At 39.3% G+C, this 27601-nt stretch overlaps 3 protein-coding genes across 3 annotated transcripts; all 3 read left to right on the top strand.

The window, feature by feature from the left end:
* Window positions 1–1044: 1044 nt before the first annotated feature.
* cts12 (cathepsin 12) lies at window positions 1045–8019 on the top strand. Its single transcript, XM_063013342.1, has 8 exons — window positions 1045–1075; window positions 1709–1866; window positions 2757–2879; window positions 3247–3411; window positions 4320–4541; window positions 4638–4806; window positions 5000–5105; window positions 7834–8019. Exons 1-8 carry the CDS (start codon window positions 1069–1071, stop codon window positions 7931–7933), a joined length of 1050 nt encoding a protein of 349 aa, XP_062869412.1. The 5' UTR covers window positions 1045–1068; the 3' UTR covers window positions 7934–8019.
* Window positions 8020–10867: 2848 nt separating this feature from the next.
* Window positions 10868–17233, top strand: ttc39c (tetratricopeptide repeat domain 39C). The gene is made up of 14 exons (XM_063013056.1): window positions 10868–11007; window positions 11879–11927; window positions 12557–12685; window positions 12849–12963; window positions 13738–14083; window positions 14195–14363; window positions 14753–14846; window positions 14932–15039; window positions 15128–15237; window positions 15334–15457; window positions 15776–15873; window positions 16239–16343; window positions 16797–16835; window positions 16931–17233. Exons 1-14 carry the CDS (start codon window positions 10868–10870, stop codon window positions 17018–17020), a joined length of 1716 nt encoding a protein of 571 aa, XP_062869126.1. The 3' UTR covers window positions 17021–17233.
* A 5301-nt stretch (window positions 17234–22534) lies between these two features.
* On the top strand, window positions 22535–27215 carry LOC134331365 (calcium-binding tyrosine phosphorylation-regulated protein-like). Its single transcript, XM_063012740.1, has 8 exons — window positions 22535–22601; window positions 23071–23137; window positions 23267–23436; window positions 24084–24131; window positions 24219–25820; window positions 26398–26879; window positions 26980–27045; window positions 27140–27215. The coding sequence occupies exons 2-7, from the start codon at window positions 23124–23126 to the stop codon at window positions 26989–26991; spliced, it is 2328 nt and encodes a 775-aa protein (XP_062868810.1). The 5' UTR covers window positions 22535–22601; window positions 23071–23123; the 3' UTR covers window positions 26992–27045; window positions 27140–27215.
* Window positions 27216–27601: the final 386 nt, after the last annotated feature.

Genomic DNA, 27601 nt, shown 5'->3' with positions numbered 1-27601 from the left:
TTACTCAGGGTGCCTAGTGTTAATGGAAACACATACATGAATGTTTAAATGTTTCAAGTGGCTTAGATGCTGAAGGGCAAGAAAGAAGGACCTGCTTAAGGTCAGCTTAAGTCAGTTGCTGATCACATGGACAAAGATGTGTACAGAGCTTCTTTACTTTTCTGTTGTATTGCTTGTGGCTCACTATAATAGGTACAGTCAAAATAGGCCTATTTATATTGGCACAGAGAAGTAATGGATGGATGGATAGATAGACAGACAGACATAGATAGAGAAGGCACGCAGAGAGGGAGAGAGACAGATAATGACTACCAAGTAAAAGTGTTGATTGGTCAGGACAGATACTGTCATAGCCTGGACATTTGCTGGACTGAGTTACTTACAAATTATTTTATATCCGTCTTTTGTGCAACTTCATACCAGCCTCACAATAAGACCAGATTGTGTGTTCCAAAATCTTAATACCTCTTTATATTCAAATTGCATCTCTCAAAGCAAAAAAGATGATCCACGATGAAAAGTCTGCCCATTATATGACAGAGTGAGGAATAATAACAGATTAGGTCTAAGGTCACCACCATTCATTACATCAGTGCTGACATACGCAGTACGTCCACATAAACATCACTGTAGGGATGTTTTCCATGGATCAGTCAGAACTATTTGAACTGTTCTAAACATGGATTTGTTTGTGAATGGACAGTACATACATGCCTATTTATTTGATACCACCTGATTGTGGAAGAGATTTGGACACAGTGGCGGATGTGGTGATATAACGTTTGAAGCTGGTTAATGTAGGGTCAGAAGAAAACATCACGCAGGGTCATATTACCTGAGAGATTAGGTGATGAATGGAGCAGAGGTTTATGATTAGCGAGGACTGGGTGTTAGTAACACTTAAAGAGTATTATTTAAAGGCCTAGGCCTGGCTTAGCATGGCATGACTGAGAGGAGCAGAATGGTATGACACACCTTTTAGACAGTATATAAACAGAGAGAGTAGCCTGGTGTAGTGACCTTTGAACAGTCTTCAAGCTTTCTTCACCTTACCTGGTTTATAGAAAGATGCCTGGTGAGTAATGCCCATTTCACTTGGTTCTTCATGTTTTGATTTTGTATCTAACATTTAATCCAGGGCTTGGGACTAAGAGAAAAACCCTTGGGTTAGTTCATATAATCTATGCTTTTTAATCCTTTTTGGATAGTTAGGAGTTCTTGGCAGATTCTTTTTTAAAAGAGGCTTACAACTTTTCTAAAAGAGCAATCCAACAGAAATATCAGTTTTCTTTCAGAATGGCCATAGTCATTTAGAAATATCATTAAGGACTTACAGTTCTACAGCCTTGCTAAACGATGGTTTATTACTTTTCACATTTCACTGTAAAGCATGTTGGTATGACTTGAAAACTGTTCGTCATTGCCATAAATGTAAGTAGCATGTAGCTAATAATAATAATAAAGAAGAGACCTTGGGTGGTGCAGCGATAAAATATGCTAGCTCACTTCTGCTAAGATCCAGCGTTCGAATCTCAGCTGTGCTATCAGAAGAAGAATGCAGTGCAATTTGTTTCAACATTTAAATGTACCTTAAAATAAATCTAACAAACCTCATCACAACCTAATTTGGCAAAAAGTAATATAATTTAAATAAAGCAAAATAAATAAATGAATAATAATGCAGACACGCATTGTTTTGTTTGAGCAGAATTCAGTCGAGTGCCCTGGACTGTTGTGGTTAGCAGGACGCTCCTGCTGGGACTATTTTTCCTGGCACCACTCAGTACTGCAGTGGAATCAGAAGAAGACACACCGTCAGAATGGAAGCTGTGGAAAAAAGCCAATGGTGTGGAATATGAAGAAGAGGTCTGGTCCATATAAACTTAAACACAGCAATTTATATTCACATAGATGATTTTATCTATACAAATCTAGCCACATTTCTGTGCAAAAACAGAGGACTGTAGTTTATTATTTTCACTCTCAGCCAAATGGCATCCTCATGTTAAAGTAAACATCTTTGGCAAATAGAGTAAATCAAAGTACCAGTCTGACTTGTGAGACAGCTGTTCAACAAGACATGTTTACATGGCTCATACAGTCCACCTTTAGCTGAATGAAAAACACTGTAGAAAGACTTCAGTAATTATACATCACTGGACCATAAGGACCACTGGCCAGCTGCTTCTTTAAAGGACATATTTACATGACTTGTTACTTGGTAAATGAGAATGTACCTGTACAGTACATTTAACAGTGCATGTACATGTTACAATTACATTTTATTAAAAAAACACAGTGTGTATAAACATTAAGTATAAACATAAATTTTGTAAATTTGAAATTTAACAATTTCAAAGCCATCTGTAGCCAGGAGTCCAACAAAAAAGATCTCTCTGTGCTCTTTGGGGATGGTAAGAGGGATGGTAGTTCTTTCTCCTTAGGTTGATCTACTGGCTTATGTAAACAGAATAAGCTGTTTGTGCTTCCTTTAGTTTTTGTATGACATTGCATTATCAGCAATTTAAAAAAATGAAAAAGCTTTAGTTTGATAGTGGAGAAACAGCTAAAAGCTAGATACTTATTTATTGAAAACGTTGGGGCAAAAATTTGCCACTGCAAAAAATCTAAAAAATCAGCCTGATTACAAATTCAATTATAATCGTTCTCCATAGTTTGCTCATGTTTTATCTACATAGGGCCATGCTTCATACAATAATAATTAAAATACACAATTCTGTTCTCTTTGTCTAAAGCATGACGACCATAAACGAAAAGCCATTTGGGAGAAGAACAAGAATATGATTGAAGAAAACAATAGAAAGTTTTACATGGGCATGTCTGACTTCACCATGTCAATGAACAGATTTGGAGATCTGGTAAGTAATTTTCTTTAATTAAGATATAGAATTAAAACATCAAGAATCTTCTGCCTTACGTAACAAACTATAAAGGAATTTTGTCCTTATTTTGCTGTTTACATCCAAATGACCAATGCAAAGTTTTACTAAAAGACCAACAAAAAAATTATTTTAGCTTTGAAGCGATGACTTTAAATAGAAAAAGCTTAAAAAGACAACAATTTTATAACAGAAATTGAGTTTAGGTCAATGATGATGGGTCAAGGATGAAAAAGCAAGATTTTTTACTTGCTTAATAGAAAAAAAACTAAAAACAACAAACAAACTCATAGTTGAACTATTCTTTGACTAGCATGACTAGATAAAATGTTTTCTTTGCACACAGACTCGAATGGAGTTTCGGCAGTTACTGGGAGCAAAGGTCAATGGCAACATGAAGAACAAAGCAAAAATTATCAGTGCACGCAAACTGCGCTACTATGCCAGAAAAGTACGCAAGTCAAAGGTGGACTACAGACCAATGGGATATGTTACAGAAGTTAAAGATCAGGTGAGTTTAACTCTCTTCAGATACCCAATCGTTCAGGCCTTGAAGCAGCAAAGCATCCCCACATCACCACACTGCCACCATGTTTGACTGTTAGTTTACTATTCTTACTCTGTAATGCTGTGTTACAATCATCAGTTTACAGAAGTGAAAGGTTTATGTTTTTATTTGGTTAAGCAGTAGTTTCATTAGATGTTCATTTGGGTTCTTGGATAAGTAAGTCCAAGCTTTCTCTATTGGGAGATACTGGCTTTGCAAAAGAGCCTCAGAGGTGGCATTAAAGGGACACTCAGGTGGCGGAGCAGTAATTGGATACAACTAGATTGGGTGGAAAGTTTGGGGGAAATGCATAAAAAATTAAAAAGTCTTTCCAGACTGATTACTTTTTAATCATTTCCAGAATTATTTTAATAGCAGCATGATGTTGCCAGTGATAGCTAAGTGGTTAAGGTACTGGACTAGTAAACAGAAGGTTGCCGGTTGGGTCCTTGAGCAAGGCCCTTAACCCTCAATTGCTCATTGTGTAAGTCGCTTTGGATAAAAGCGTCTGCTAAATGCTGAAAAAAAAATGAAAAAATGTTGCTGCTTTTTGAGACATGACTTACACTGCAATTCAATGTAAGTGATATTTAGAATCAAAACGGCTGCAGTAATCAAGCCTGGGTGTGTCTAGTCTAACTGAACTATTAATTAAATATGTGTTGTGTAGTCATGTGGTTGGTCAAGTAACTAATGGAGCGCTTAAAAAAGAAAGAACAGTAACAGAGATAAATGAAATCCCAAAAGTATGTTAGATTTCAAATATTACTGTACATATAATATATCTTTACCCTGGGAGGACAAACACAGTTTTAAAATGCTGACAACATTAAAAGCTTACAAGTACATTTGCGTGTCTCCTCTGTTCCTAGGGCTACTGTGGATCTTGTTGGGCCTTCAGCACTACAGGTGCCATCGAGGGTCAAATGTTCAAGAAGACAGGTCAGCTGGTGTCCCTGAGTGAACAGAACCTCGTGGACTGTTCTTGGTCTTATGGGACGTACGGCTGCAGCGGCGCCTGGATGGCAAATGCTTATGAGTACGTAGTCAACCACGGGCTGCAAGCCTCCGAAACATACCCTTATACCTCTGTGGTGAGTGCATGTCCTTCTTGTGAATCTCTTACTGACATGAAAAAAATTAGTAGTTGTTGTTTAACTTATTTATGTTTTCCTTTTGGAATATTTTAGGACACACAGCCATGCTTCTATGACAGCAAGAAAGCTGTGGCCCATATCAGTGACTACAGGTTCATTCCCACTGGAAATGAACAGGCTTTGGCTGATGCTTTGGCAGCTATTGGTCCAATTACTGTTGCAATTGATGCAGATCACGCAAGTTTCCTTTTCTACAGCTCAGGTAGGCACTAAAAGTCAATAAACAAAACTATTGTATCACATGTTAATATTGTATTTCTGCAATGTGCAGTGAACATAGTGCTAAAATTAGATTCATTTTTGAATAATGTCAAGAATAACAATACTTCAACCTTAAAAGGACAGACCATTGTGTTTCATTCTTTTACTGTAAATAATTTGAAATGTTCTGACAGGTATCTACGAGGAGCCAGCTTGCAATCCAAACAATCTAAGCCATGCTGTGCTTCTGGTTGGTTATGGCTCAGATGGCGGCCAGGACTACTGGATCATCAAAAACAGGTAACGCTTCTTTCCATCGCTGTTAATCCAGACGTATCATGTCAGAAGTGCTTTTAGGGTTTCTGTTTTATGCTGAAACTCATGAAGGTTTTAAAATTTTAGTGTTAGCTGAGGTTTCTTTACAAGTATTTAGACCTTAAGCAGTCACTCTCAAGCAAATGCAAAGTCAAATTAAATCAAATTAAATCAAAACTAGAAATAATACGTTTATATTAACAAATAGGTCTTAAAAGGTCAGTAAGTGTGCTTTCAGTATGCCCTCTACGCCAAAGCCACAAGACCTAACCTTTGCCTTCATGTGTTTTGGAGAAACAGGGCTTTAGGATGTGACATCACGCCCTGGCTGGCCACTATATTTCCAAGATGCTTTTAAAAGCTACCTAACAGGCATTTAAAAGCAACCAAGTTTTCCGACCGTAAATTCCTGTTTGGAAGTAATCACTGTTTGCTCAAATACCACAGATGTACACATTACTGTTGTAGTGATGTCTGAGACTGACATCAGTCTCCATCCACAACACAGTGTGGAGAACTACAGTAAACTGTAATACATTTACATGTCATCGTCTGCACATGGTTATATATTAACTTTAATTCATACTAAAAGAACAAAAAACACAAAACACAAAATCCAGTTCAGTGTTTGTTTCATTTTATTCTGTACATGTTGGATTAAAATAAATACATTAACACAGATTCAGAAAAAAAAGACCTTCATTTATCTCACTTGCAGATGCAAACATACTGGACCTATTCACCCCTTAATTATTCTCTAAATTATTTAAATTATTAGACGACTCAAAAGTGCAAAGATTTGTTCAAGCACAAGATACAAGTATAATTAAGTGCAGGAAAATAAGAGAAACAAGAAGTTCAGATCAGCTTTTACCATATATATATATATATATATATATATATATATATACAGTATATATATAAATATATATATATATTTATATATATATACAGTGTATCACAAAAGTGAATACACCCCTCACATTTCTGCAAATATTTCATTATATCTTTTTATGGGACAACACTATAGACATGAAACTTGGATATAACTTAGAGTAGTCAGTGTACAACTTGTATAGCAGTATAGATTTACTGTCTTCTGAAAATAACTCAACACACAGCCATTAATGTCTAAATAGCTGGCAACATAAGTGAGTACACCCCACAGTGAACATGTCCAAATTGTGCCCAAATGTGTCGTTGTCCCTCCCTGGTGTCATGTGTCAAGGTCCCAGGTGTAAATGGGGAGCAGGGCTGTTAAATTTGGTGTTTTGGGTACAATTCTCTCATACTGGCCACTGGATATTCAACATGGCACCTCATGGCATAGAACTCTCTGAGGATGTGAGAAATAGAATTGTTGCTCTCCACAAAGATGGCCTGGGCTATAAGAAGATTGCTAACACCCTGAAACTGAGCTACAGCACGGTGGCCAAGGTCATACAGCGGTTTTCCAGGACAGGTTCCACTCGGAACAGGCTTCGCCAGGGTCGACCAAAGAAGTTGAGTCCACGTGTTCGGCGTCATATCCAGAGGTTGGCTTTAAAAAATAGACACATGAGTGCTGCCAGCATTGCTGCAGAGGTTGAAGACGTGGGAGGTCAGCCTGTCAGTGCTCAGACCATACGCCGCACACTGCATCAACTCGGTCTGCATGGTCGTCATCCCAGAAGGAAGCTGACGCACAAGAAAGCCAGCAAACAGTTTGCTGAAGACAAGCAGTCCAAGAACATGGATTACTGGAATGCCCTGTGGTCTGCCGAGACCAAGATAAACTTGTTTGGCTCAGATGGTGTCCAGCATGTGTGGTGGCGCCCTGGTGAGAAGTACCAAGACAACTGTATCTTGCCTACAGTCAAGCATGGTGGTGGTAGCATCATGGTCTTGGGCTGCATGAGTGTTGCTGGCACTGGGGAGCTGCAGTTCATTGAGGGAAACATGAATTCCAACATGTACTGTGACATTCTGAAACAGAGCATGATCCCCTCCCTTCGAAAACTGGGCCTCATGGCAGTTTTCCAACAGGATAACGACCCCAAACACAACCTCCAAGATGACAACTGCCTTGCTGAGGAAGCTGAAGGTAAAGGTGATGGACTAAACCCAATTGAGCACCTGTGGCGCATCCTCAAGTGGAAGGTGGAGGAGTTCAAGGTGTCTAACATCCACCAGCTCCGTGATGTCATCATGGAGGAGTGGAAGAGGATTCCAGTAGCAACCTGTGCAGCTCTGGTGAATTCCATGCCCAGGAGGGTTAAGGCAGTGCTGGATAATAATGGTGGTCACACAAAATATTGACACTTTGGGCACAATTTGGACATGTTCACTGTGGGGTGTACTCACTTATGTTGCCAGCTATTTAGACATTAATGGCTGTGTGTTGAGTTATTTTCAGAAGACAGTAAATCTAAACTGCTATACAAGCTGTACACTGACTACTCTAAGTTATATCCAAGTTTCATGTCTATAGTGTTGTCCCATGAAAAGATATATTGAAATATTTGCAGAAATGTGAGGGGTGTACTCACTTTTGTGATACACTGTATATATATATATACGTATATGTACCTTATATTGTTATGGTTTTTTTTTACATTTTTGAGTGCAATGGTTAAGCAGTGCAATGGTTAAAGAAGTTGTAAGATGGAACTATGCATGTTCTGTGTTTTTAAATGAAGTACAGTGTTGAGTATAACCTTTTCTCTATTTTTAGTTGGGGTACAGGCTGGGGTGAAGGAGGCTACATGCGCATGATCCGGAATGGCAGCAACACCTGTGGAATTGCCAGCTATGCTCTCTATCCTATTGTATAACACCTTTTTGTACCCTTCAATAAAAAAAAAAGCTTTACCTTGTTAACGCTTCAGTGTTTACAAACTCAAAACACAGCACTCAGACTCGCTCGCTCATGCTCAATCCAAAAACTGCACCCCTCCTCCCCCTATATGATACAGTTTGGTCAGGGGGAATAACTGAGCTGGCTAACACTGGCTGCACTCCAGTAATACCATTATACTGAGCACTTACTGGGCACGCACTAACATTGGCACAAACTCCTCTTTCCATTTGAATCAGCTTTTCAGTCCACCATCAAATTTAAGTGCAAAGTGTTACAGTCAATTTCAAGTGAAAAATAAATCACCTGTTTGAAATCACATCACTGTTTAGATTATTTGTTTACCTTGTTACTCGCCCAAAATTACCATCGTCCCATCTTTTTTGGAATGTGTTGCAGGCCTGAAATGTACGAATGGATGTTTATTAACAAATGTAATAAAGCATGAAATATCTTGAGGTTGGTCTGCAATTAAATAAAAATAAAAGTAAAGTTAAGAAACATTGCGTTTTATTAGCCTTTTTTAATACTGTCCCAAGTTTTTCTGATTTTAGTTGTAACAGAAGTTTATTGCAGACCAAATGTCTGACTGGATCTGGATCTGACCATCCAGACTGGTGACAGCTTGTGTTTTCTAACCTTGCCAAACACCATGGTTTTATGTTCTTTTTTTAACAGGAGCAGTCAAATTCAACCTATTTACATGGGCACAGAGAAGTCTGCATCCATAATCAATCACTATCACTAGCAAGAAATTAACATATAATGTTTGATCTACTTATATGTTCAATCTACTTATATATCTATCTATTGTCAAATGTATGTGGATATCTTTTCTAATTATTAAATTTTAGGTGTTTCAGTCACATGAATTGCTAACAGGTGAATAAAAATTAATTATATGCATTCATGCTTTTTGCAGCAGTTTGGGGAAGGACCTTTCTGGTTCAAGGACTTTGCACGTATGCACAAAGTGAGGTCCAAAACTGAAAGCAGATGGTTTTGGAGTTTTGTTACAGGTGTCAAGCGATTACCACAAGACCAGCTTTTCAGCACAGTACATAAAGTTTAAAGGTAGACAAAAGTACAATTTGTGGATGAAATGTTGTTTCCCAACAACCTGAATCACCCCGTTAAATTCTTATATGACTGTCGTTCTGAAAATCCTAAATCCATTTATAGTGACTGCATTGCAAAAAAATCTAGCTGTGCCTGACTGCATCATATATCAGCCCACGTATTAACATTTTAAATATTTATATGCATACATTTATAATCTTAAAACAAAAATATATATGACTAAATAACAGCTCAGACATCAAGACTGAGAAATTGAGACTTCTGGTGGTTGGGGGTGGTATTGCTGCATGTGTATATTGTTTATCATTTATCATTAATAAATGGTCCCTACATTTTCCTGTGGGTCCCTGCTGAATTTCATCTACACCTTTAAATCATGAGGCTGCAGATATTATTAACATATTTATTGTTGTTATAAACACGATTAAGACGAAAGACAGTTACAGCGTGTTAGAAAACAGTAACTTGTGAACAAGACAGGCAGCAGCACTCTGAATGTTCTGTAGTGTAGATATGGATCAGGGATGAGTGAGTTTTACTGATTTTAATGAATTTTGCTGTTCAAAGAAGATGTAAAAGAACTACAGTAGACCTGACAAGAAAGGCAGAAGAATTAAAGAACTCTGCAAGGGTCTTGGATAAGACAGTTGGGAAAATGGATAATGATCTATGATCTTGATTCCCCAGTCGGGTGTGCCAGGGTCCTTTCTGTGCAGATTTGCATGTTCTCCCTGTGTCCCCATAGGTTTCCTTCAGGCACCAAAGATATGCAGTCCAAAGATATGTTGTCAGGATAACTGAAGCTACTAGCTACTAGTCATAGAAAGTGTGTGCATCTGCCCTGTGATCGACTGGCGACCTGTCCGGAGTGTTACCTACCTTTTACCCAATGAACCAGACCCACTGTGACCCTGACCAGGATAAAGTAATGGTAAAACAGACAATGAATTAATACATTCGCTTGGGCTTTTATGCAATTTGAACCTCTGAGAACATCAGCTAAAATGAAATGTATCACAAGGAAGGGAGGAGAACTGAACCCAGGTTCACAGGTCTCAGGGTATCTTGTGGTACCTACTTAATCAGTGCAGCCAGGATGGAAGCAGTTAATGGAAATCTGCCACTCTAGGTTGGAAATTAAGGGTGTATGGGAAGGCGTTGTTTAGAATTCACAAAAGGGTTGCCAGGTTCGTAGAAATCTCTCCAATTTCAGATTTTGTGCATAATATGGGACTTTAAAAATCTTTTGACTTTAAATGTTATTTAACACAGTTAAATATTTGGAATTCAAATGGCTACACTTAAATTGAAATAAATTATAATAAATGTAAAACGTTAAATTTGTATCGGAGTTGGATTTACATCAATCTGGCATCCCTTGTGCTGCCTGCTCTCAAGGCGCCGCTCTGGTTAACTCCTGCAGAAATGAATGAGCGGCTGATAAATTGCATCTCGTCTTGTGTGCATCCTGATGAACAGATTACCAAATGGAATAGATGAACAGAAAGCTGAACAGTAAGAGTAATTAAACGTGTGTATTGCATGTAAACAATATAACGTATTTTTATTTACAAAGGCATTGTATTATCCAGAGGATTTTGGCCTGGCAGTGTCGGTGTTTATATCAGGAAATGCGATTTACATCCTGGTCTCAAGACACTTCGATTAAAATAATACAAAGCTTGACATTTATTCAGACGGGTGCATGTCCAGCTGTGTTTTTGCAACGCACACGATTTTAGGATCGGCCTGACATCTTGATTGGACGCATTATTGATTCTTGATGCGTGCTTTTGGTTTTTAATCGTCCATTGGTGAGAGCGCATGCGCAATGGCAGGCCTTGAGCAGCATCAGGACCAGCAGGTGGAGGAAAAGCCAGAGCTGGATGATGCAGAGCTGGCGTTACAGGGCATCAGTATGCTCCTCAACAACGGCTTCAAGGAAAGTGATGAGCTCTTCAGAAGATACAGGTAAGATCGTTACTGTGTTTACAACAGCCTGTGTTCCTAATACTAAACCATATATAGGCTACAAAGGGCTGGTGGCACCGTTAAATACCAGAGGTCTGGTCCTGTATGGTGTGCTTTTAAACCTCCAGTTATTTAGCTGCTCTCAACACAACTAATTTAGCTTATAAGTCAATAGTTAAACCAATTATGACGCCTTATTTTATATATTTATTTTCACTAACTGGTCAACACACAGTGTGGCAGTAGGTGGAATGGTTTTTAGGACCCATGTTTCTATGCCACACCTACACACCTCCAGTTAGGTCTGTGAAAAGCTTCACATAGGCTGTCTGTTTGGGTTTGCTTCCATTTTCCAAAAACACACAGATGGTCAATCCTGGGCTACTCTAAATTGCTCAGTGATGTAGATAAACGGGAGAATGTGGGAGTGGGTGTTGCCCTGTAGTGGTTTGGTGCCCTGTTTGGTGTCCTGACACAAACTCAACATTCAGACTCACATTCAGGGACAAATGAGAGCAGCCAACGTACCTGCAATATTGTGAAATCATACTAGAATACTAGATTTTGCCCAAATGTCATCATCATTACAGCAAAAGGAGAAATTTATGGAATTGGATGCCCTGCAATGGATTGACATTCTTTCCAGAATGTGTTCCAGCCTCCTGCCCATTTTGTTTCTGGTGGCACTGGACCTGCCTAGACACTAACAAGGATTTTTAAATGAATTATTGTGTAGGCACAGTGAATCTGTCATATAAATTAGAAACTGTATGTCGGATGTCTTTTAAGTTGAGTAAAACTGAAATGTATAACTAAATCTGTAATCACAAACTTCACTTCAGTTAATATTTGTAATATTTGTTCTAAACAGGTCCCAAAGTCCACTGATGAGCTTTGGAGCCAGTTTTGTGTCTTTTCTGGTAAGTACTTTGTACAAACCTCTCTTACACATGTAGCATAGTTGTGCGGTGCCAAGTGTTTTCTCTTACAAGATTAAAGTCTGGAGAATCTGGTGGAGATTTTGGATTGATAGGAACAAATACTGGGAGTGTGAACAAACACATTTTCTCACACAATCATGTCTCAAAAAAGCATAGTATGTTCGGTGACTAATACAGCATTATATTACATTTACATTTTCGGAATTTAGCAGACGCTTTCATCCAAAGCGACTTACATTACAGTTACAGTATACAGTCTGAGCAGTTGAGGGCCCAACAGCAGCAACCTGGCAGTGGTAAGGCTTGAACCAGTGACCTTCTGACTACTAATCCAGTACCTTAACCACTAGCCTACAGCTTGCCCTCAAACTTTTGGCTTTACTTTGTACTTTCTACCAGGTGATTTTCAATAAAGCCCAGCCATCGGGGGCATCGCACTCAGTGCTGGTCCCAAGCCCAGATAATTTTTTTTAAGGATGACCTTCCTAACGCCCTACTACATATGTTTTTAAATTATCACACTATTACAGAATGTTGGCCACTCTTTCTATCTTTTTGTTTTTACTCTCTCTCTCTCTGTGTGTGTGTGTGTGTGTGTGTGTGTGCAGAATGCCATGATGACGTTTGAGGAGGAGAAGATGCAGATGGCCTGTGATGACCTGCGCACCACTGAGAAGCTGTGTGAGAATGATGCTGCTGGCGTCATCGAGACCATCCGCAATAAGATCAAGAAGAGTGTACGTATGAAACTGAAACCAGCACAAGATGCAAAAGAGCATCTTTATTCTAAGTATTTGTATGTATATGTGTGTGAGAGAGAAGAAAGATCATTGCATCGACCTAGTGTACATAATGTAAAGTCACCTGGTTGCCAGATCCACATTAATCTTTGCTCTACAGATGGACTCTCAGAGGTCGGGGATGGCAGTGGTGGACAGGCTTCAGAGGCAGATCATTGTGGCTGACTGCCAGGTTTACCTCGCTGTGCTCTCTTTCATCAAGCAGGAACTCTCAGGTCTGATCCACACACACAATTCTGAAACATTTCAGAGAATATATATCAGAGAACTGATAGAAGTGACTCCTCTGACTCGGAGTAGCACAAAATGTCACCAAATAAAAGCAAAACTATAGTGCAAGTCCACGTATTATTTGACTATAAGATTCTTAGCACTTTTTACCTCGATTAGCTAGCTACTAGTCATTAATAAGCCTCTGGTATAACTTTGACCAATTTACTTGGCAAAAGAGAAATGTTTAATTGTCTGGCATGGACTTGATTTTCTCAGTACAGCTCACATCCCTCACACATGGCTGAGGTTAGGAAGGACTATTCCAATGCTAAACTTTAGCTCGATTTAGCTATTCCAAACCTGATTTGATGATGTGTTCTTGCTCATTGTTTTGTTTGGACACCCAGCTACATTCAAGATTCTCTTCTTGTTCAAGTAATCAGAAAGAAAATTGACAATATAAAGCTTTTTTGGCTGTGTTTAAGCAGCTTCTTACTTGTGTCAGACTTTTTTGGTGACTGTTGGATTTGATCTTTCCTACCGAACACTTGTCTTTCCAACAGAGACCACTGTGTTGGGGCCGCATTATATCTGTTATTTGTAATTTTCCTCTAACAGCATGTCCTGTAGTGCTTTATCTCTTACTTAATCAAGAAACCAAAACGTCCGATCATAATTCAAATGTGATGCATTGTGTAGCACTATATTATACTGTTCCTTAGTGTGAGGTAGGATATGCAATAACACATTACATCTTACTCTTCTGTGTTTTCCAGCGTACATTAAAGGAGGCTGGATCCTCCGCAAAGCTTGGAAAATGTACAATAAGTGCTACAGCGACATTAACCAGTTACAGGAAGCATGTCGCAGACGCTCCTCTGATCAGACCAACCACAACACGCCTGAGGCCGAGAGCCACGGCCGGCTGATGGAGGAGGCTGTGGAACGCCTGAAAGGCTCCGTCAGTTTCGGCTACGGCCTTTTCCACCTCTGCATCTCTATGGTTCCTCCACACCTGCTGAAGATAGTAAACTTGCTGGGATTTCCTGGGGACCGGCACCAGGGTCTGGCATCGCTTGCCTACGCCAGTGAGAGCAAAGACATGAAAGCACCACTGGCCACGTAAGATTTGGTTTTCTTAACACTCTTTCTCTGTATGAAGGAAAAAAAATGCCAACATGAATTTCATAATCATTGTTACATGTTCTGTTTTGGTTTCTCTTTCACCTTCAGACTGGCTCTCTTGTGGTACCATACGGTGGTGCAGCCTTTCTTTGCTCTAGATGGCGCTGATTGCAGGGCAGGGCTGCTTGAAGCCAAGGCCATCCTGCAGAAGAAAGCAGTGATCTACCCCAACTCTTCTCTTTTTATCTTCTTCAGAGGGCGGGTGCAGAGGTTAGAGGTAAGTATATGTCACGAAAAACCCCACCTTATTTGATTAAAGGGCACAGTTGAGGGTATTGTGTATTGTTTGATCCTACAATAGGATGATCAGATTCAAGCCTTTCTAAAACACAACAGTTACTGATTGATCCTCTAAATTAAATGTTAAAGGAAGATTGTCACTGTACAAGAGGTTGACTGGGTTTTGGTGTTTAGCTTAGCGAGCTATGAAAATGTAAAACCACTATTGCTAGTAAAACTGTTAGTTGGCTGGTTAGCACCTTTAGGAATATAATCAACCACATTAATATTTTACCACAAAGGCACACTTGCACCTACACATAAATAGAAACCTGTAATCATAAACCCTTACTTGATTGCAAATGCACTGTGTTACTTCTATTTTAGTGCCAGATCAACAGTGCACTAACGTCTTTCCACGATGCCTTGGAGTTTGCATCAGACCAAAGAGAGATCCAGCATGTGTGTCTCTATGAAATTGGTATGATCCTCATTTGTACATTATTGTTTTTTTTTTAAAGATGTCCATAATCCATTTTAAACATGTTATAAATGGTCTTTTTCAGGGTGGTGCAGTATGATTGAGATGAATTTTGAAGACGCCTATAGGGCATTTGAGAGGCTAAAAAATGAGTCGCGGTGGTCACAGTGCTACTATGCGTACCTAACTGGAGGTGTTCTAAGTAACTTGACTTGGCTAAACATAATCATAAAAACTGTTTGTCTGTTTGTCATATACATTTATTTTTCAATCACAAACAGTGTGCCAGGGTGCATCTGGCGATCTAGAGGGGGCACATGCAGTTTTCAGAGAAATACCAAAGCTCTTCAAACGCAAGAACAATCAGATTGAGCAGTTTGCATACAGAAGGGTGAGTTTTTAATACTTTAAAAAGAATTTCCAAAAAAAAAACATTAGACAAATTAGACCTCGTGATACCACTGATTAGTGCTAATCTGTTTTACAGGCTGAAAGACTACGGAAGGTTTATGCCACACAGGAGCTTTGCATTCTGGGAGTTGTAGAGGTGCTATATCTCTGGAAGGCTCTTCAAAACTGCTCGTCCTCCAAACTGCAACTCATGAGCCAAGGTAGTATGAATTTGGCTTATATCAGTGCTTTAAGTCACTAAATCACCATGTTGATTTGCACTGGACGGTGGTAGCCTAGTGGGTAGAGCTTTGCACTACCAATCTAAAGGCTGTAGGTTTGAATCTCGGCTCTACCATGCAGCCACTTAACTGTCTCTCCCAGGGATGCTGTATAATTGCTGCCCCTGTGGTCTGACCCCAGCTTCTAAACAAACTGGGATATGAGAAAAAAGTGTATTTTGTTTTTTTGGATTGTTTTAATCATGTCTTGCTAAGTTCTTTAGAAATAACCGTTCTGAATTTTTCTTCTCTTCTTAGTTCTGCACGGTGTGGATGATCCATCCTGCCAGGGATTAAAACACCTGCTCATCGGTGCTATTCAGAAATGTCTTGGTAACATTAAAGATGCAGTCCAGGTTTGTTGAACCCGCTATTACCTACAATCCGATTCACTTGTGCATCTAAGTAAACCTGGTACTGAATATAGAATATAGGTATGAGGAGATGATACCAAAATTGTCATATTAACCCCAAAAATCTTGTATGCAAAATGTGAGGCAGCTGGGACTGGATATGAGCACTTTGTACTCTACCAAATCAGTCATCTAAACTTATTTAAGTAACTTGACCCAGCAGATTTACTTATTTAAAAACAATTCCACAAAAACCTAAATTTATAAAGCTTGTATATGTATATTTAATTATGTAACTACCTCGTGTACATGTCCCTTCTAAATATAAATGTTTTACTTGAACTGCATGTCATCTCTTGTTTATACAGTCTTATCAGATGGCAGCCAGGGATGAGCTGGGACGACTGAACAACTCTTACGTCCAGCCGTTCTCCTACTATGAGTTAGGCTGTGTGTTACTGAGTAAACCTGAGGTAAGGTCATTCACAACACAAGAGAAATATCTTACATGAGGATTACAGAGTCTACATTACATGACTCTGTAAATATTGACTTATACAATTTAAAACTATTTTAAGATTATTATGCACAGCAGTCTAATGCGCTAGCCAGCCACTGATGAGTTCAAATACCAGGTGGTGCTATCAGCCTGGCTGGGGTTGGCTGTGTTTGAGGGAGGGAGAAGGTAAAATGGGTTTCATTGCCGTTGTGCTTTGGTGGCTTCTGCTGTCTGAGTTAGGTGCCTGCACTAGTGGTGGGTTATTCACAATAGTGTGGCTCACAGTGCACAGTATGGTGGGTTAAAGGATGCAGCCAGGGGAACTGGCAATTATTAGATTGGGGAAATATGGTGAAAATGCAAAAAAATATTACTACATAAGAATACCTACAATAAATAAATAATACACATTTTTATTTACTTGCAGACTGTAGGTAAAGGCAGATCGTTGTTGCTTCAGGCAAAGGTAAGAATTAGACAAAATCACAAACATAAAAACAGATTTTGGATATAAACATTTAATCCCAAATTTGACGCTTGCGATCATGCCTGTGTTTGCAGGACAACTGTACAGGATACGACTTTGAGAACAGACTGCACGTACGAATCCACTCGGCCCTGGCCTCTGTAAAGGAGGTGGTGCCGCTGTGACCCAAACCATCCCAGGAAGTGCATTATACATGGAACACTCCTATCTGGCACCTTTTAAATGCAAGCCATCTGAAAATTTAATTTTTTCTTTATTTTTAAAGAGAATTTAGAGAATATGAGTTTCCCTTCATCCCTTTATTTAAGTGACTGTTAAGTAAGGATTTCGTTTTGTTATTTAACCAACTGCATTCATTTTCCTTATGGCTTCTGTATGCACCCTGAAACAAAGTTATTATTACACATTAAATAAAGCAGTATTACACAGCATATGTTGGAAAGGGTAGGAATGTGTATTGTATAGGCATATTTTTCTTGTACCTACATTTATGTATTGAAAGATGACTTGAGAATTGCTACTCACTAGATTAACACTACCTACTTACAGTGTATCACAAAAGTGAGTACACCCCTCACATTTCTGCAAATATTTTATTATATCTTTTCATGGGACAACACTATAGAACTAAAACTTGGATATAAGTTAGAGTAGTCAGTGTACAACTTGTATAGCAGTGTAGATTTACTGTCTTCTGAAAATAACTCAACACACAGCCATTAATGTCTAAATGGCTGGCAACATAAGTGAGTACACCCCACAGTGAACATGTCCAAATTGTGCCCAAAGTGTCAATATTTTGTGTGACCACCATTATTATCCAGCACTGCCTTAACCCTCCTGGGCATGGAATTCACCAGAGCTGCACAGGTTGCTACTGGAATCCTCTTCCACTCCTCCATGATGACATCACGGAGCTGGTGGATGTTAGACACCTTGAACTCCTCCACCTTCCACTTGAGGATGCGCCACAGGTGCTCAATTGGGTTTAGTCCATCACCTTTACCTTCAGCTTCCTCAGCAAGGCAGTTGTCATCTTGGAGGTTGGTGTTTGGGGTCGTTATCCTGTTGGAAAACTGCCATGAGGCCCAGTTTTCGAAGGGAGGGGATCATGCTCTGTTTCAGAATGTCACAGTACATGTTGGAATTCATGTTTCCCTTAATGAACCGCAGCTCCCCAGTGCCAGCAACACTCATGCAGCCCAAGACCATGATGCTACCACCACCATGCTTGACTGTAGGCAAGATACAGTTGTCTTGGTACTTCTCACCAGGGCGCCGCCACACATGCTGGACACCATCTGAGCCAAACAAGTTTATCTTGGTCTCGTCAGACCACAGGGCATTCCAGTAATCCATGTTCTTGGACTGCTTGTCTTCAGCAAACTGTTTGCTGGCTTTCTTGTGCGTCAGCTTCCTTCTGGGATGATGACCATGCAGACCGAGTTGATGCAGTGTGCGGTGTATGGTCTGAGCACTGACAGGCTGACCTCCCACGTCTTCAACCTCTGCAGCAATGCTGGCAGCACTCATGTGTCTATTTTTTAAAGCCAACCTCTGGATATGACACCGAACACGTGGACTCAACTTCTTTGGTCGACCCTGGCGAAGCCTGTTCCGAGTGGAACCTGTCCTGGAAAACCGCTGTATGACCTTGGCCACCATGCTGTAGCTCAGTTTCAGGGTGTTAGCAATCTTCTTATAGCCCAGGCCATCTTTGTGGAGAGCAACAATTCTATTTCTCACATCCTCAGAGAGTTCTTTGCCATGAGGTGCCATGTTGAATATCCAGTGGCCAGTATGAGAGAATTGTACCCAAAACACCAAATTTAACAGCCCTGCTCCCCATTTACACCTGGGACCTTGACACATGACACCAGGGAGGGACAACGACACATTTGGGCACAATTTGGACATGTTCACTGTGGGGTGTACTCACTTATGTTGCCAGCTATTTAGACATTAATGGCTGTGTGTTGAGTTATTTTCAGAAGACAGTAAATCTACACTGCTATACAAGCTGTACACTGACTACTCTAAGTTATATCCAAGTTTCATGTCTATAGTGTTGTCCCATGAAAAGATATAATGAGATATTTGCAGAAATGTGAGGGGAGTACTCACTTTTGTGATACACTGTATCTATCACAACCTTTAAATTTTACTCTGTTTACACTCACTTAATGATTTTGTCCAGAGTTATCTATCACATCTAAAATAAATTTAAAAGTGAATTTTACTCCAAATATGCATTAACACTAGTAGCATGTAATACAAAATTATACATATACTGCCTACCATGTGTCACTGCAGATATTAATATGATTACAATTAAATGAAGAATAACTTGCAGTTTCCATCCACTAAACATCTCACTCAGACATTCAGATCATTCAGAATATTCTCTTACCCTTCTCCCTTTTACTCAAACTAAACCCCCACCAAAAAATTCTCCTGCTACACTTTTATTTTAGGTTATGGATGTCACTTATTCCCATGCCAATGACAACTGATTAGTTACAATACAAAAGTAGAGGTGGGAATCTTTAGGCACCACATGATTTATTTAATTGTAAAAGTGTTTTTGATGCATCTCATTTCTGTACATGTTGGATTTTTGAAGAAGCTTAGCCACTTGGGAGAACGTCTGCATAGACCTGCTGCTTCTGCCAATCAAGAACAGCCACTGAATGTTGTTTGCAGTCACCCTGTAATTAAATTTGTAATCTGTGCATCTATACTCGGCCCGCATTGATATTGGATTGATCCGTAATTATATCTTATATAAATTCAGCACAAATAATGCCTTTTAAATGTTCTGCATTAATCAGTGTAAAACCCTTGTAAATAAGCATCAGTGTGACGGAAGATCCTAATCTCTCAATTACCGAGTCTGGCAGCTATAATAAGAAATGAACTACTGCAGTGTGTGGTTGTTTTCATTCATTATTGTTTCTCCATGTAAAAACGTCTTGTCATAAATATGTACACCTGACAGTTGTGATTTAAGGAACTGTTACCTGTGATCACTGTATGTAAGAGGTTTGGCATTTTCTTTTTGTATGCATGGATTTCCCCAGGTACTTGGTCTCATCCCAGCTTCCAAAAACATGCAAAAGTTTATTTCCATTAAAGTAATGAAAGTCTGACTGACTTTAAAATGACATTTGATATGCATATGGTTTGAAATGGTGTTTATGTGAGAGCAACTGTGTGTTATAGGTGGCAAAATTCCTTTATCAGGGCCCCACTCTATATCCTGAAAATTGTCATTCCTCCATATACATGTCCCAGTTTGTTATATTTAAATCGTACTTAAGTAAACTTATGTAAATGCCTATTTTGTGACTTTTTGACATACTGTCAGTTGGTCAAACATAAACATGCAGTGCAGTTGAAGAATCAGATTTTGGGGCTTAGTCTGTGTAATCCTCAGAGTCTCAGGGCAAACGATTCACACCTGAAGAAATGTATAAGAACCACTGGACATTCCTGTCAATGTTTAATTTCTGGATAAACTCTAAATTAAAGAAGCAAATAAATCTATGGAAAAAATAAAGTTTGTGTTGTCGCTTTGTTGTATCACAATTTTTTGAGCTAACCAAATTTGTCTGGTTCCACAATCCTACATTTTAATACATCGTTTTCAACGTTTTTTGTAGCTGTAGTTTGTTTCTTGTTGTTATTATTTTAGTGAAAAGGTTTTGACTCTTTTGTAATTTTACACAGTGTGATGTTTCTAATTTAACACAACATTTAGGGAGGATTTTGTACTATTATTGTTTGCTTAGCCTACCTGCTGTATTACTGGAACGTTCCAGAAGATTTCAAACCTGATTCAGTAATATAGAAGTACAAACTATTAAACATTTGGCTGATTTAAGAAGTGGTTGTTGTTGTAAAACTGTTTTTTTTTTTTATTCAGGCAAAGTTACTGCTGCCATACTAAGTGTTTGGTTTAGTGAATAGTGATGGGTCGGTCGCGAACGATCCGGCTCTAAGAGTCGGCTCTTTAAAGTGAACGACGGGATCCGGCTCCTGACTGGGAGCCGATTCGTTTTTTTCCGGTTTTTTTTTTTCTGTCAAAACCGCACGTGATTGGTCAAGATACGTGGTGGCGTTTGTGTAATTACACTGAGCAGGAGGGGAGGGGTTACACACACACACACACACACACACACACACACACACACACACACACACACACAGACAGCGTGCACACGAACAGGAGGGAGAGAGAGCGAGAGAACTCAGCGCTTTACAAGCAGACATTACACGCTGGAAAGGTGAGGAAAATGAGTGAGAGGAAACAGTAAAGTTTGGACACGAGAAGCCCCTTTTACAGAGAAGTGCAGATCCACTGAATCAAGTGTTCACTGGGAGACCAAGTGTTCAGTCTACCCACATCTTATACATGTGATGGCACATAGACTGTGTATCTGTCCCCTCAGAGAGAATCTATTTTAACAGGGCAGATCATAACAGAAAGGAAAAACAGGATCAAGCCATCAAAGATGAGCTCCTTGATTTTTCTGAATGCCAATCTTCACTAAATACTTACAAATACTGTCACCTGGATGCTGCGTTTTCTTTTTGTTTTGCACATTTTCATTTATATTTTGTTGAGTGTGAGTGATGCTTCGTTGATGTTGTGTTGTTTCACTCTAGATGCTTGTTTATTTTGTTTTGTTTATTAGGATTTTAACGTCACGTTTTACACTTGACGGGAACATTCACCTCACTTGCACGTCTTTGGACTGTGGGAGGAAACCGGAGCACCCGGAGGAAACCCACGCGGACACGGGAAAGACATGCAAACTCCACACAGAAAGGACCCGGGCTCTTCACCTGGGAATCCGACTTTAGATGCAAACGTATAAATAATATACACAATCAGATATTTTTGTCTAATTGAGATGGGTCTTTGTTTTTGTATTTTATAATTTATTGTTGGAGCACTCTGTTCCATGTTGAGTATATAGATAAAGCAATTTAAATAATAAACATTTGATACAATGTTTTTTTACATTAGTAATTCATTTTACATGTAATTTGGTAATTTTAAGCAACAAAAAAAATCTAAGGAGCCACTTGGGAGCCGAAAGAGCCGGCTCTTTTTAGTGAGCCGAGCCAAAAGAACCGGCTCTCTAAAAGGAGGAAATTCCCATCACTAGTAGTGAAAAACGTTCAGGCTCTTTTTAGTGAATCATATCAATTGACTCACTTGATCACCAAGACGTACCGACTCTTTCAGCTACCAAACGGCTCATTAACAAAAACATACTGTTTGTTTTTAGAATACATTGCAATTTGAATTTATATAAAATAACTGTTGTAGCAATTAGTTTGTCACGTTATTGGGCTGTCTTTAAGGATTTTAACCTTTTCTTTTAAAAATGTTTACTCAGTGCGGTTTATAGCGTTCAGCTAAAGAGTCGATTCAATAGCGAACGATTTGTTACTAGCTCAGTATCAGTGTAGCTTTTAAGCTATGCTTGCCTAAACAAAGGTACACAAGTTAAAAGCATTGTGTTAATAAAATACTAATAAAATACTAATAGTTCAATCGTATTTTACTTCATTGTCTGAATAACATTTTTACTAACACCAGCTCACTGAATATCGTCTAATATTAAATGTATTATCCATAGTAACCATAGAAACGATATTGCATTTGTATGTATTCAAATAAGTGAGACGTTTCCTTGCTTTTTACAGTCTTAAAAGAGTCGTCTACCATCTTCTGTAAGTACACTGAAGCTTTTTACAATTTCCTAAGTTACGTCTTGGAATTTAGAAGGTGTTTATTTACTGTGACAACTGTCGCCTCACAGCAAGAAGTTCCAGGGTTTCATTCTAAGGTGGAGCAGTCCTGGTTCTTTCTGTGTGAAGTTTTGCATGTTCTCTCCCGGTGTCTGCTAGGGTTTTCTCCGGAGCTCCGGTTTCCTCCCACAGTCCAAAGACATGTAGTCAGGATGCTGAAATTGCCCATATGTTTGGGTGTGTGTGCTTGCCCTGTGATGGACTGGCAAAATATTTGGGTGTTTCCTACCTTTTGCCCAGTGAATTGTACCCACCGTGACCCTGAGTAGGATAAAGTGGTGATAAAACAGATAATGAGTGAAAAAACTTTGAATTATTTGGAAGTTATTTAAGTTAAAAGTAGCAATACTAATGTTCTAATCTTCCATGTCTTTTGAACAACATCTTCAAGGTTTGGTTCAACAGTTGCTTCTCTCTCTCCAAGCCCATAATTCAACCGCTCAGATGTTTATGATCAGGTTGGTTCATTCCACACTGTCCCATTTAAATGTGTGTCCGGAATCATTGAGATTCTAACATTAATTTTAACTTTTAAACGTATTAATGTCAGTGTTTTACTGTTGAATAAAATGTGTTTTGTGTTTCAGACAGAAAGGAAATGCTACAGAGATGAACACAGTAGAATCAAGACTCAATCTGCCACCAGGTTTCACGATTCTTCTTCGTGGATTTGCCAGAGCTGTCATCACAACACAACCTGAGAATATCAAAGAGTTTGGGGCACTTTATTTTTTAGAGTTTCTCAGGTTTAAATCAGGTATGTACATGTTTTTTTTTTGTACAAAAACGATTAAATAATCAATTTAAAAAATAAAGCACTTTTGGGACATGCTGTTTTATGAAAAATGATTCAGGTGATTCTAAAACAAAGAGTAAGGACCATTATCAAAATAATTGGTGCTCAGGTGGTGCAGCTGTGCTATGGACCTTGCCAGGCATCCAGCCTGCACATCTAGTTTGCCTGCACCAAAAAAATTACACAGAGGATCCTTACAAAGGTCAAGAAGAAAACTCAAACTGAGAAGAAAACCAAGAGAAAATTTGTCTGGATGGTCAAACGTAATTAAAGACACAAGTCTATCATAGAATCAAAGCTGCCACTGTCGATAATTAAAACAGCTTAGAATCTTATGGACTTAGAGATAGGAAAAGGCAGCTCTTGTTTAATACTAAGCACTTTCAAGCTTGACTGAAGTATGTTGCTGAACACATGGATAGAGAAAAAGCAAGAGCAGGGCCAACCGTGGCCCCCATTTATTGTTGTGCTGTTTAAAATCATGTGCAACATCTAATCAAAAACTTTTCAACAACCTTAATCACAATGAAACGTTTTGTTGTATAATTTCCTATAAAAATAATGTCAATTAGTTCAAATTGTTTTTTAAACTGTTTCTGTTTTCACAGTTAATCAAAATCTTGGACTTCAGGATCTTATAAAAGAGTTTAACTCAAGTCAGTCTATCATATTTACCTACACAATGTATTTCATCTTGTTCTGAGACCACATATTTAAAAAATATTTGTGCTTCTTTTTGACAGAGTTGTGGTTTAGTGCCGCTCCACTGGATCTACAGGAGGTGCTGGCCAATGAAGGTCCTGTCTGTGTGGATCCTGTGAAGCTGCTGCTTAACACAGAGGATAAATTATACAAAACAAAAGAGGAATTCAACAGTCACAACCAAGAGACTCAAGATAACACCAGCTCACCTTCACCACCATGTTCTCCAAGAGCAGAATCTGCTGAGAAATCCTGTTCTGTAACTGATATGGAACATGTGGTTGAACATTTTACTCGGGACCTTTTGACACCAACCAGCTTAAACCACGATATACAAACAGTTCCTACAGGGAATGAAGTGGTCATCTATCGCAGAAATCCACACAGAAGCATTGATAATGAAGGAGTCTCTACAACTCCAGTTATGTGCAAGCGCACAGCATCTGCCATCTATGAGAAAATCTCTCTCAGTGAGATTGACGTAGAGTCCAATACTGTAGTCATCAGGACGCCATCTGTCCCTTGTGAATACATGATCGTTGTTCATTCTGAAAATGTGCCTGAGACTATAATGTTTCAGAAGGATCCCCTGTCAAATTATGAAGAGGTAAGAGAACAGACGTTTCAGGATGACAACGTACAAGTCCTGTCATCACCTGCAGATCCATCAATTGTGAATAAAAATCAGGGCTGTAATGATGCGGGACAGGCGGAGCCGGCTGAAGATCCTTCACTTTTTTCTTCTCCAGAGGTGCAACCATGTCTGAACAGAGAAGTACCTGACATTCTTTTTGATACTCCATCAATTTATCCAACTAAGCAAACACAGATAGAAATGGATGAAGCTGCCAATCTACATTTGCCTGCACCACCTGAGCAAGTGTCACATGAAGCAGGAGCTAATAACCTGCCTCAAGTAGCACCAAATAAATCGAGTGAAAATGTTTCTGACTCATTGACAAAAATGAGCAGCACCTCAGATTTTCCACCCAAGATCCCTGAAACCAAACAAGCAGATAATCCAGACCTAGTTCATGCACCTTCCTCAGAAGGTTTAGCCAAGCTGAGTTTGGAACAACAGACAAATTCATTCGTTTTATTGCAAGAAGACCCAAACCTTCTCACTTCACCACATGACACTGCTAATCCAAAGAATCCAGAGATCCTGCAATCCCATCACCCTGATGTCACCAGTTTGCTAGACCACTCTATTTTACCACAAATGGAACCAGCAAAAGAAACAGATGTCCACACTGCCGAGTGTCCGGCAAACGACAGAACAACTGAAACAACTGGCTTAGAACCTGAGAACCAGATATTTTCTTCTATTTCCCCACCTTCAGAAATGGTACCCATTAATTCGGTGCCACAGTCAGAAAATGATCAATCTGGGCATACATCTCTGAGATCCCTACCATCAGAAGACTTTAGTTCAAACACTTCATCCCACATAGACTCAGAATCCTCTATACCTGGTGCTGATTCTGGTTTGCACTCGTTTCCATGTTCCCAGTTGACTTTCTCTGGTAATTCCACTCTTATTGTGGAAAAGAGAGCTCAACCTGAAGCTCAGCTCTCTCCAGGCAGCTATTATGAGCACCTACATCCAACACACTTGGTTCCTGGCTGCTCTCACGAAGCAGGTAAGCCATGTTATGTATTTAAATGCTATATTATATGTTAGGTGTGCATTAATTTACCATATTGAGACACCTGTTTAGGAAATCTGGTCAAAAAATTTTAAAAGGGCCAAAACTTTGTGGACACCTCCCCGAAACAGGTAGTTCAAGTGTTTCAGCCACACCTATTGCTAACCAACATATGCATTTAGTTATATAAAATAAATAAATTTGTATTAAAAGGGGTAGAGGAACTCCAGTGGCCTGCACAGAGCACTGACCTCAACCCCAGTATAAATTAAAACATTAATAAAGATCCAGACCTTTTTGCCTAACATCAGAACCTGACCTTACAAATGATCTTTCTACTGTATGGGTACACAATCCCACAGACACAATCCAAACTCTTGTGGAATGCCTTACCAAAAGGGGGAGCAACTTTATATTAAGCAAGATTGTAATGCGTATCCAACAAGCTCATGGTCAGGTGTCCACAAACCTTTTGGTTTATAGTGAACGTTGATGTGTTTTCTAGAGTTGACATTTACTGTTGTTTTTTATTATTTATTAACCATTAATGTCTAGTCACTTAAATATCTAGTCCACAGGATATGCCAGCGCCCCTGCATCAGCACCTCAGCTTGTAGGGGAAACTGGAGGCTTTGCCACCTGACCTGCCCCGAAACTATGAGCAATACACACACGGTTCAATTTTACATGAATGGATCAATGACTGTAGAGATGAGAAACGGATACGCCCCCAACCAGCAAGCTTTGCCCACCTACCATTGCAGTGGCCATCAGTGGGACATCCCAGCTCTTTGCACTTTAACCAGTGCCATGCCGGTGCAAACCACGTCCTTTCCTCGACACAACTGCTGCTGCCGCTACGCCACGGACGTGACTCCAACTCACTATCTTCTCATCAACGGTCCCTGTCCGGAGCAGACTGTGTCTGACGCCTCTGTGTCAGGTACATGTACACCTGAGCAGCTCAGCGGCTCTGGTGTCACTCCAGTTTCATGCTGCTGTCCACATGAGCTGAGACAAAGCCAGCAACTAACCAGCACAGACTCACCACAGGTGGGTGTTTATTGATTTTAATTCAAATAAATACTGTGCTTCTATTAAATTACACACATTTATGTTAATAAGGTTATGTACTGTATTTTGCTTTGATTAGATACAGCAGTGATTCACATTATGAAGATTTGCTCAGTAAGAGACTTTGCAGAAACGTGGTGATGAGGTCAGTTGTGTTTATATAATTTGTGCTTTCATAACTGTGTACCAATCGCTGGCTAATATATTACTAAAAGTGCTGCTTTCCTTCTTTTGCACAGGTTTGGAAGTTTACCATCCAAATAAGTATTTCATTTAAACACATAAAAAAATAATAAATGTGTGTATGCATCATTATGCAAGGCCTTTATTTTATTATTTCACTCATTTATTCATTTATCTTTTATAACCACTGTTTCCTCAACAAAGCTGTGATAAGGCCGGAGGTCTCTGTACCAATCCAATACACCAGTCAACAGTTTATTCTTTAGTCTTCAGCATGGTCACAGTCAAGGAATCTGTAAGGTGAAACACCCATCCAGTGTGCGAGTGCAAACCCATCAAGAAATTAAAAGTAATAGAGAAAACATACTGAACCGCACACACAGTAATTGTTCTTTTCATACTCAGAGCAACTTGGAGATAATTAAAAAACGACAGAAATCAAACCCATGTGAATCAGAATGAACAAACTGCGTTCTATACAGACAAAGAAACAAAGCCTGTCAGTGGAGCTGTGCAGC

Source organism: Trichomycterus rosablanca, chromosome 17 (genome assembly GCF_030014385.1).
Source record: "Trichomycterus rosablanca isolate fTriRos1 chromosome 17, fTriRos1.hap1, whole genome shotgun sequence".
In the NCBI taxonomy this organism is placed as follows: Eukaryota; Metazoa; Chordata; class Actinopteri; order Siluriformes; family Trichomycteridae; genus Trichomycterus; species Trichomycterus rosablanca.
The sequence above is the reverse complement of the archived record's forward strand: the minus strand, read 5'-3'. Positions and strand labels throughout refer to the sequence as shown.